Source organism: Dendronephthya gigantea, unplaced genomic scaffold, assembly GCF_004324835.1.
Source record: "Dendronephthya gigantea isolate DGI-Jeju-01 unplaced genomic scaffold, DenGig_1.0 000245F, whole genome shotgun sequence".
Taxonomy (NCBI): Eukaryota; Metazoa; Cnidaria; class Anthozoa; order Malacalcyonacea; family Nephtheidae; genus Dendronephthya; species Dendronephthya gigantea.
Genome location: NW_021163255.1, coordinates 60,765 through 72,766, shown reverse-complemented (window position 1 = coordinate 72,766; position 12,002 = coordinate 60,765). Strand labels below are relative to the sequence as shown.

The 12,002-nt window shown below is 37.5% G+C and overlaps 1 protein-coding gene across 1 annotated transcript; it reads right to left on the bottom strand.

The window, feature by feature from the left end:
• Window positions 1-9,985: 9,985 nt before the first annotated feature.
• On the bottom strand, window positions 9,986-11,599 carry LOC114540659. Its single transcript, XM_028560781.1, has one exon. It carries the CDS (start codon window positions 11,597-11,599, stop codon window positions 9,986-9,988), a length of 1,614 nt encoding a protein of 537 aa, XP_028416582.1.
• Window positions 11,600-12,002: the final 403 nt, after the last annotated feature.

Sequence of the window (12,002 nt, the reverse complement as noted above, 5' to 3'; positions counted from 1 at the left end):
GACATAAATTTAAACTTAAATCGTTACATAGGGGATAATATTGGAACTGATTAATTAAGTTAGTTATTTCACGAAAAGTTATGTTATATTCGTCGATACAGAATTACTGGGTAATCGAACGTTGATTTGAACATGATTATATAGAATATTGAGAACATGATTCCTTATATTCGATTCCTTTGAATCGAATAGGGGGAGGGTGTTGAGAATGGAGTAAATTCTTTACATTTTTTTATAATTAGTAATTAGGAACAATCAATCATTTAAACGTCATAAGTTAGGAATGCAGATATAATATGGGTGAATCAAGGGTTTTAGAGTGAGTGAGACGTGAGTGATCGGGAAGATAACTTAGGAAATAAAAGGAGAGAAAAACAAAACTTTGTGAGTGTGTTGGCATAACCTTACGCCTCAAACGGCGTTCCCAACAATATTGTTACGTAACTTTATTTTCTATTTACGCGAGGTAGGAGATCTTTACAAGGTTTTACTAAAGTTCACTAATATTCTCTTCTTTCTCCGTTCTTTTCTCTTCTTCAAATATTCGTCGTTGCTGTCCCTGTCTTTGGTCATTGGTTTTGTAAGGTTGAGCTTCTCCAACGTTTCATATGCTTTTTACTCCGCTAGTTCACTGAATGTTCTGTTGCTGTGCGCCTCCTTTTATAATAAAATTTGAGGGGATCTTGAAGATGCCCTGTGCAAGGTGGTATGATTCACTCTATCCAATCAGCGTTGTAGGTTGCAAGTGTGGGTTGGCGTTAGAAGCTCGGTCCAGCTCTCATACTTTGTTTACTTAAGGGCGGTGACGCACTAGTCAAGTTGGCCTTTTACTTAATCGGTCACTGTTAAAACTTGTTCACAACTGAAAATATTTATCATTAACTTAAAGTACAATTATCAACTTATTACTCTGTGAACCGTATCTTAACTTATAAACTATTTTACTAATAATTTCATCGAATTAAGCTTTTAGTGACGTAAGGCTTCAATTGCTTAACCGAGCAAAATATAACAAAGAAATGATTGACATAAACTAGTATCCGCCTAAAACTTATGTTCTTGAGTCGTGACACTTGTACTTTGTACGACATACTATTGTTTCGGAGAAAATCCCATGGGCTGTCACCTCAGGACAGGAAAGTAATTTTGTGATTCCGAAGGGTAATAATAATATTTACTTTACACTTCATTTTATGTGACATGTTCCCCAAGTAATTTCCTCATCTATATTGACCTTCTATTTTTTAACAATGTTAAATTACATTATATATTCGCATTTCGTAACAATTTTCGTAATGTTACACATGCATAGAGATAACTTCATGGTTGGCGAGTGCGTACGATTTTTATGCACGAGTTGTGAAGGATCGCAAAACGAACGAGTGAGCGCAGCGAACAAGTGAGTTTGCGATCCTTCAAAACGAGCTTATAATAAAAATCGTACAAACGAGCCAACCATGAAGTAACTTAGAGAACAATTTCACAACGGCATGCTTTTAATAAACAAAAACACAGCCAGCACGTCGACTTAGTTGATCTACAGAAATTATTATTACAGAAATTAGAACAATATGGAATTACACACTCTAAAAACGATCTGCTTAAAATTTCCTGGTTAGTTTAAAAATAACCCTATTATGGTTAAAAAAATGTTCCTGGTAAGAATTCGTGGTTGGTTTTCGTGTCGTAAACGAGAAATACGCGGCCTAACCGCGTTCCTGGTTAATGAAAATGACATAATCATTTCGAACAACAAAGCAAAATGGCGGCCCGTTTTTTGGCATTTTTTAATTTTAACAAACAGTCCTAATGTCTACAATTCGCTTTTTTTAACGCACAAATTTGAGCCGAAAAAGGACCACTTGTCAACGTTAACACCGGTTTTTCTTATAACGATTCTTATTCAAGAAATTCGGTGCAGAGTCGCGATGACAAACAAAACGAGTTGTCACTTGAGAATTTTGGGATTCATGAATTCTTAACCACATTGCCAACTGAACTTTCTAGCGTTAAACTTAAAAATACCAGCTCTAAACAAAATAGTAGCTTTTACTGTATACTGCATTAATTAAGGAGGAGAAAATAAAAAATTAGGTGAAAAATAAAAAATTAAGTGAAATTAATGCATTTAAAATTGCTTTCATTTAACCATGTCATTGACATTAGAAAAAACAACAGATATGTGGTAGTACACACAACTGGCTTAATAACAGCTAGAAAATCCAATTAACTCTATTATTGATTCCTTACCATGCAGATAAATTTGTCATGCATCAGTCATATTAGGGACCGGTCATTATTTATGGTGGGGGGTGGCACCGAAGAGAAAAGGGTTGGGTAAACAAAATTTTTAGCAAGTAAAAGGTTGGGTAAATGAAAAACAGAACATGTGAAGGGTTGGGTAAGAAAATTTCCATGTAATTTTTGCGCACAACTATTTCAATTATTAAAGACTTATGTATAAAAAGCATGTCAACTGTCAAATTGTCAATCCAGTACATAAAAATCAGTCTGAGTCACTCGACTCACTATCATGATAATTGTTAGATTTTTTAGGTGCAATAGCTGCCCTCATCCTTTTTTTCTTCGCAACTTTGCTACGTTGTTCTTTCTGCCTTCTGGCACTTCTTCTTTTCTCAGATTCTAAAACCGAAGTAGCATCAAATCTTTTTCTCAATTGAGAGAGCAAAAATTGTAGATTGTTAACAAGACTCTCAACATTATTCAAAATGGGTGTTAGTTGTTCGACAGAAGTGTCTATGAAACCTATTTCATCATTTGCCCAAACTTTTGGAGACATGTTTACATCCAACAACTCCTTTCTTCGACCCATTAACTTTTCCTTCATGTTTCTCACAGAAAACAAAGTTCCTTCCATATGTTTCCATGCTCTTTGACACTTGCTAACATCTTCTACCTTTACATCTGCTGGTATGGCTGCAAATTGATACCTTTCCAAGTTTATATTCTCTTTTGGAACCACTCCTCGTTGGTAGGACTCAAATACTTTCTGGATATTTTCTAATTCTACTTTAATGCCCCGGCGAAATTTTCGTTGTCCTTCTAAGTAAGCTTGAAAAGAGGACTGCTTCTTTGAGTATGCAGATTTATACACATTTTCAGTAATAGAGTTGTAGTATGTAAACCTATCTGTCTTCACATTTGGAATGTAGAACTTCTCCCATGGTTTGACATTTTTAACATCTGCATCTCCACCAACAACAAACTTGCCAGTAACAAATGAGATAGCTGGAAATTGTCAGATATATATTTAATTATATAAATCAGACATACAGTGTAATACATGCAAATTCTGTACATCAGTACACAAAATCACAAATAATACAATAAAATCATGGATGCTGATAGAAGTTTTGGAAACAATACACAAAGCCTTGGTTGTAAGTTTCAAAACTTGATAAAATGCATAACAATAAATAATATAAACATATTAAATTTTTTATAACTTACTCTTTTGTCTGTTCATTCGCTCAACTTGAGGTTTCTGAATATTTGTTGCTTGCAAGTTGAGATTCTTTTCAGGCAATAATCCTGACAATGATCCACCAACGCTGGCTTTATCAGCAGCAGTTTTAATAGTTCTTGCCAGCTTGAGACTTTCCAAAGACTTCTTAAATTTCAAAACATGACCAGGCTTGGTAGACATACCCACAATATCAAACATCTGGTTCAGTTCTTCGTTGGTTGCATCGATTAACAAACCAATGTCATCATAACCTGTATCCTTAAATCGATCCAAATACAATGCTGTAAAATTTAGAGACGATAGAAAATTTGCGAAGCCATCCGCCATCTTTAAAAATGTGTGGCACTGATGAGACTGGGCCTGGTTCTGCGAACCTGTCAAGATTGTCAAGGGCATGGTCAAGGGTCAACAGCATAGCAACTAGCATAGCAACCGAACCTACAACGTCACAGCACGTCATGATATCAAATGATAGGTCTTTTGAGTTTTGTTATACCGAATGAGTTATATTTAGATGTTTGAATTGAGGTTTTACAAAGACCAAAAAACTGAAAAAAGTCTTGTTTTATATTAGTTAATATAAAAACGATGCCAAAGCTGATTTGATATCAATTTCACGCATATCAAGATCAATATCAAGATCAGAGCAATTGTAGCCGATGTATTGCGAAAAAACTCCCATCAGACGATTGATGACGTAAATGTGGATGCTGCAACTGGCGAAGATGACATAAATGGCGATGAAGTTTCTGGCAATGACAGTGATGATGACATTGTGATCAACGAAATTGGCAGTGAGAGCGAAGAGAGTGATTGCGAACACGAAACTGATAGAAATGAATCAGATGTTGACATTCCTGACGAGATTAATGAAACACTGCCCCTGGTTGTGACCACAAGATATGGGAGACATGCTGGGCCATGGAATCTGTACCAGCTAGAATGAGCTAACATTGCCCGCCTATATAGATAGCCATGTTGCCCTGCTGTTACGTTATTAAAACTATCAATTTGAAAACTATAATCAGGCGTACTGATAATTATCAACCCTATTATCAAGCTATTAATATACAGTATAAAACAAGATTCAAAGCCATAAAACAAAAGTTATAATTAAAGGACATGTATGACAACTTAATACCACTATCATTTTGTACAGTTTTCGGCAAGGGGTGGGTACTTATTTTTTATTAAATATTCAAGGTTGGGTAAAGAAAAATTTTAATTTTTTAATGGTTGGGTCAGTAAAATTTTTATCAAGCAAAACATTTCTCTTCGGTGCCACCCCCCACCATAAATAATGACCGGTCCCTTATATATTGTCATAATATTTGCACCAGTCATCTTGCTTTGATAATATACAAAGGCTTTCGCACTTATATAGTCATAGTTGAAAGCAGGGACGTCGGAAGCAGGGGACCAGGGGCCTCAGCCGCCCCCCAATAATATATATATATATATATATATATATATATATATATATATATATATATATATATATATATATATGGGGGGCTGGAAAATATTTCGGACCCCCCAATAATGCAGCAGTTATGAAGAACAAGCTTTGAAATTCAAACTGAGTATTGGAAATTATTTATAGGTTGTAGCAATAGTAGACTCTGAAATGGGCATTTCACCAGATCTAAAGCAATCAAATTTCAAAATTTTTCTTGCTCGGTGCCTACCATGGGGGCACCTTGTGAACGTCAGGCCCCCCAATTTTCAAGACATTCCTATGCTGGTGGATGAGAGTATCTGCCAAGTAAACATGTGTGCAACTGCAAGCACAAGACAGGGTAAAACTAAGTAAAAAATTGGGTCTTATTGCTATAGTCAAATTAATGGTTAAATAGAGACATTCCTACCTTTTCTTAGTAATTTAATTTAAGCCCCAGAGCTTCCCTATTGACAAATAGAATCCCCTGGCATATGTCAAAGAAATAAATAGGGCACACTGAATTAGGTTCCCTCAAGCTCTGAAAATAGACAAACTAATACAATGTATAATACCCCAACCCTTACCCTAACCCTAACCCAACTCTATATGTCTCTAAGTCAACACTTTCCAGTAGGGCCTTTAGAAAGAGGTATGATAACATCACAACAAACCTCATTCTGTTTAGATGGGACACATCAAGAATTGTCCCCCAAATTAAAATGCAGGAAATTAATGCACAGATTCCAAAATACAAATATATTCTTGGGGAGGGACCCCCTAAAACTACCTATTACAGGTACATCTTTTTTTTCATCCCCCCCCAAGACAAAAGGTCTCTAAAAAGGCCCTAGCTGTACACCCATACAGTTTTAAATTGCTTATGTACCCTCTACATGACTACATATTCCATGAAATTTATGAAAAGGTCACCTTGAACAATTCCATATATATTTTTTGCTCTGTTTGCTCTGAGGGAGCTAGACCAAGAAGACCAATTGTCCCTGATTAAGTAGGTAAATAATCGAACAGAACTGGGCATAAATAAAAATATATTACCTTGTTGTAAATGTTGTTCATCTGACCACTCGAGATACATGGGGTGCGATAGTATATTTGGGTATTCGATGAGAACTTTCATGTTTTAATCTTTATATTAAGACTCTGTATGAAGTTGTGATGTTAGATGAATATTAACATGAAATACGATATGTAAATTTGTATAGGTAATATAGCATAGTTTCGAGTGCAATTCGGAAAAAACATGCACCAGTGGGTTTTTCTAAGACTTCAAATTGCACGAGTCCAAAGAACGAGTGCAATTTGAAGTCTTTGAAAAACTCACGAGTGCATGTTTTTCCGAATTGCACGAGAAATCATGCTATTACCAATTAATAATATAAATAAAAAAATTAAGAGACACGTGGTACCTAATTATATGATAAATAATTTATTCGCCATATTGACAAACCGCGCAAAAGAGAAAAAAATACGTAGAGCTACCTTAAATGAATACCTCACAGGATGCTTAGGTGATCACCTCTGTCACATATATCCGACGTTCTAAAATTTAGAACTCTCGCTATATGTGATTTAGAACACGTGGAACGGGTGCCCTTGACAGACATCTCAGAGAAAGGGGATATACTTTTTTCATAATACGAGATAGAGAATTCACGACTTCCAAACAAGTTTTAGAGGGAAAAGCTAAGTTGCTTCGAGAAAGTGGTCGAGGGAAGAGACCAAATAAAGCACGACAGCTATCGCAAGAGGAAGAAGAAATCCTTTGGGAGTAAGAAAAACTCGGCTCCAAAACACCAGGGGCCGGTTGTTCGAAAGATGGATAACTTATCCAACGGATAAGTCCTATCAAACGGATAAATCTGCTATCCATGCAGTGGATAGTTATCCATTGGATAAAAACGCGTTGCACGAAGCGTGGATAGTGAAGTGGATAGCTATCCAATAGCATTTCCTTACAAACAATGGCATTTCATTTGGTTCGTGTCTTTAGAAATATCGGTTTTAGTAGACTAAGTGCTTTAAAGTCTAGTGTAAATAGAAAGGAATTTCGCTTTAATAAAATTTATTTTAAAAACGGATCTAAGCATTTGTCAAATATCGAGAGTGACGACCAAAGCGACGGCGAGCAAATCTGCGAAAGTGGACTACGTTTCTGGCAAATAACTGGGCTTTTAGCCGCTGCTATTTGTACAGGATTTTCGCTAAATAAATTAAAAGCCGGTAAAAATGAAAAAAGCGAAGTATGGAATACTCCAGTGGCAAAAATTATCGCCCAAAACAGGAGCGCTAACGGAAAGTTCGGTAAAAAAAGTTTGTTAGATAGGGAGAAAAGGATTCACGAAGGCAGTAGAGCTCCGAAACGAAGGCTAGACTTTGACGAAAATACAAGTGAAAATAAATGTACACTAGTGAAGTACTCAGGTGAGTGTAACAGAATTAATTCTAGGTACAATTAAGCTCTGAATGACAGAGATAGCAATTAAATCAACTAAATACTATACAACTGTATAGATTCAGGATGAAAAAAACTCTCACATGCCTCAAGGATGTCGTATTGTAGACCTACAAGTATTGACCAAGAGTCTTTCCATGTGCAATCACTGTTTAAAAGGTATGTGACCCCTACAATTACAATTCTCACAGTACAGTTTATAATGAGGCATGGATGTTTAATATCTGTGTAAACAGTACACAACACTATGGATATATTGCAAACAGGTGCTAAAAAAGGGGGTATTTTAAGAAGACCTGCATCAAGACTACACCTGGCATCCTCAGTTTCTTCTCAGTTTTGGGAGAATTTCACAACAAAAGTGGGAATCCAGACCCAATTACCCCACTCCCCTAACTATGTACATGATTGCAAATTCAGTGGAATTATCTTCTTTCAGGTCCAATGGCATTGAACAACATCATCAAGGAGGAAATTATTGGTCTTGCCAGTATTTTTGACATAAAATGTAACCTGTGTGGAAGAATCAATAAAATTAAAACATCATCAGAACATCGAAGTGGAAAGCGTGGCCGGTTGACCTACAACATTAATTATAGAGCTGTACTCGGTTCTCTTTATACTGGCATTGGTAATACCAATCTAAATAACCTGGTTGCTACTATGAACTTACCAACGATAAACAACAGAACATTTAAATCTCGTGAAAGAGAGGTGGGGAAAGCTGTGGAGTCAATAGCACAAACAAGTTGCCAAACTAACATGGAAATTGAAAAAAAAATGGCAGTAAAGAATGGCGAGGTGGCAGACGAGAATGGCTTAATTGGCATACCTGTGTCATATGACATGGGATGGCAAAAGCGTGAAAAAGGACATAACTCACTGACTGGACAAGGGGTTGCTATGGGCATACAGACTGGAAATGTGTTGGCATATGCGACAAGGTGCAAATCATGTAGAGTGTGTGACCATGCACGGAAGAGAGGAATAGAACCAAGAAAGCATGACTGCAGAAAAAATCATGACGGGTCATCAAAAGCAATGGAACCAGCAGTTGCATGTGAACTGTGGAATTCTTCACCCATCAAAAATGCTAAATTTTCTATTTATGTAGGAGACGATGATACTACGACTCTTTCCCATTTGAATCAGAATGTGCCCTATGGAGTTGAGAAGTGGTCAGATATTGTACATGCAAAACGTTCTCTTACATCAAGAATGTACAACCTGTCAACACACTGCAAGTTTCAAAACTCATCAACTTTAAGTCAAAAGGTTATTAATTATTTAGGGAAATGCTTCTCGTATTGTATTGCACAAAATCGAGACAAGGCAAGTTTGACATCAGCTTTAAAGAACATTGTGCCTCATGCTTTTGGAGACCATCATGGCTGCTGTTCATCATGGTGTGGATATCAAAAAGATCCAACATCGTACAAGCACAAAGAACTTCCTTACAATAAAGACTTTGAAATGTTTGGAAATACTACAGATATATTACAGCCTATTAATTAAATGACTTTATTAAAATTGGTCTGTCCATTCAAAGGCTTAGAAAAATGATAAAATATTTTACTAAAAACAGGAAATAAACTCTAAAACCCTGTCCAGGGGTTAAAATATGTACTATTTACAAAGTTGGAATAAATTAATTGATTTGATAGTTTTTGACTAAGTCCGCATTTTCAATGTCATTGTTCAGTTTCTTGATTGTTCTGGATCCTCTAATACTTAACACTGCTGATTTGATAAGATTAAGTGACAGTTTGGTTCTTAGCCAGTGTATGACAGTACCATAATCTTGCTTCTTTTTCCTTGAAACTTTAAGCGATAATTTGGTAATGAAACGTTCCACTTCCCTTCCACTTCCTCCATAGGGAGTAAAAACTAAAGGTGTGAAGGAACCATGCTCGATCTGAATGACGCGTTGGTTATATTGGCGTTTCTTTTCGTTTTCGTTCGCGGTGAAGGTTGCTTCTAGTTTCTGGTTCAGGTGGCTCTTAGCGAAAGGGTTAAACACCCTTACATCGAAAAATGCTCGTTGCCCTCTTATCCAAAAGTCTCTTGCGCAGACATCTAACCTGGCTTCATCTGATGAGTTGGCGCTACTGTGCAAAGCTTCGCCGGTTAAGGGTTCAAGTTGTGGCTCAATTTGAACATCGTGACATACATCATTGAGTAGATCTGCGAAAAGATCTCTTACTTCATTGTGGCGTCTGTGTATAAAACCACCTTTCATGCATGACATGGCATGGTCAACGTCAAAACGTTTACCACAGGCACACATTGTTGGTAGGTACTTCGGGGTCCAGCGATATCTAAGACGAAGAGCATCATAGAATTCTCTTTTGCTCAAGTTGAAGTTCTCTGATTGAATTGGTAGAGTCGTCAACCAGCTCGACGCTCCTTTGATCATGTTTAGGTCGTTTGCTCTTAGTTGCTCTTTGTTCATCTTTTCCCGGACTTGCTGTAAAGTGGTTTTGTGTTGTTCCTCTCTGGCTTTCACAATGTTCTTTCTAGTTTGCTTCAATTGCTCATTGTCTATCATCTTTTCGCTGTCCTGGTTCTTGATGTTTGTAACTAGTTAGTAACGAGAATTTAAATACTCAAAGTCAGCGATGTTGGTAAACATAGGTACTGCTAGACCTCCTTTCTTTACTGGTAAAGACAGCAAGAGTCGTTCTTCAACAGTGCAGATATGGCCTTCTGTAATTGCTGGAATTAATGTGTTGTCTATCACTTCATCTACTTTAGTTAGTTGTTGCTTGATGTTTGGAATTGTTCTGATGTAGTAGGTCAGTTTGTGCTTAAAACCACTAGTAAATGCAGCATAAGCAGCATGCGGCTCAGATCTTGCTATTTTGGACAGAAGTATCAATTGATTACACCAAGAGTCCACTAGCCCATCAATGTATTCGGACTGACCAGCTTCACTACCGACAAATCCGCCAAGGCACTGTCTTCCTTCAGTTGTTATCTTGATGTCCGTCCCAGCGAAAATTAGATGCGCTTCATCTTCTACTTCGGGTTTTACCACCAACCAAGATTTAGACGCCTTGGGGTAGTATCCCAATTTAGGTCCAACTGTTACCAAATTATCCCACCATGTTCGAAGAGGGGCTAGATTGCCTGCGCCACTCAAATCATCTGCAAATGCGACATGTTTCACACTGTCATTATCCGGTTTGATGACTTGTAGTAGAGGAATAATTCCTATTGCATACACTGGCATTGCAAGGGGATCCCCTTGCGTGGTTCTCTCTGATGACAAGAGCTCCGTACCACCAAGAACAAACAAGCGAGATGGTGTATTATAACAGTTCCTTATGTATGTAGCCATTGGGGGGCATAAATAACGTATATTATGAAGTAGGACAGCACGGTTGAGAGAGTTGAAGGCGTTATCTGCATCTACAAGAAGCACTGCATCAGTAGACTGGGCTTCAAAGATATCTCTTATTGCGTGTACAGCAGCTTCACATCTGCTTGCCTGGCCTGCACACAGTTGTAGATTTCCTGCTGAGCTGATGATGTCCGGCTTTATGACTGATAGAATAGCCTTTCCCACAATCCTCCGTAGCACTTCTCCAATCCCTATAGGTCTGATTCCTGGGTTCTTGTCTAAAGGAATCAATCGACAAGCTAAATAGGCTTCCAGATTAGTACACCTTCTGTCATTTTCCATTGTAGCTTCAATTTCTATCGTGCTGACTTTTTGTGCAAAGGTGGCAATTGCACACCTGAGATCTCGGCCAACAGTTGCAAAGTTCTTTGACACGAGTATCCTCTTCCAACCATCCGCATCTATACCCGAAGGTCCACTTGACCCTTTTGTTTTTAGTGCAGCATTCATGATAGTAGATTCTGTTATGTTTTGAAACATAACAGGGTCAACAAAAGGTATTGGACCATTTATCAGTACAGATGCTTCTGCTTCAGTGGCGTCTGGGTGTTTTCGTGTTAACTCATTTATTGTGCTTTGGGATAGTGGCAAAATGCCCCTACTGTTCTGCTCGAGGAGTTTTAATGCAGCATTAATCTTCCCTTCGAACACGAGTTTTGCAATGGTTTTTGCCAGACGTTCCTTGCTAAGGCTATTCGGTGTCGACGAGCGTAATCTATCTTGAATTGTACGGGCCTCTCGAAGTAAAGCAGCTAAATCCCCACATTCCCATTGCGCTAGGCGTATGACTTGCATGGCAATCAATTAAAGCATTTACTTACCACCTTGTTTGATGAATATGCCACACCACAGATACGGTTGTTGCAAAATTAGTACCGTTTGCCAACTCACAGAGAAATGAGTCCCTAAACAGCATAATAGGAAGCAAAACCCCCAAAATCCGTTTTTATGGTGGTAGCGAAAGCAATGACTTTCGGATTGCCTGTTCGGTTGCCCAGAAGAACATTGGATTTAGTTATATCAACACCACACTAGATAGCCTTGGCATTGATCCAGGTACCAATTGCTTACTTCATAATTCTAAAATAGATAAAAAACAACAAAAAGATAAAATTAGAAAATCCTCAAAAAGTTCTAAAGTTAGGCGACATCAGTTACAGTCAGAAAGAATTTCAAAAAATGCTAAGAAAGAAGCAAA

Coding starts and splice junctions, on each gene's coding strand:
- LOC114540659 (XM_028560781.1), bottom strand. CDS start 11,599: ATGCAAGTCATACGCCTAGCGCAATGGGAATGTGGGGATTTAGCTGCT.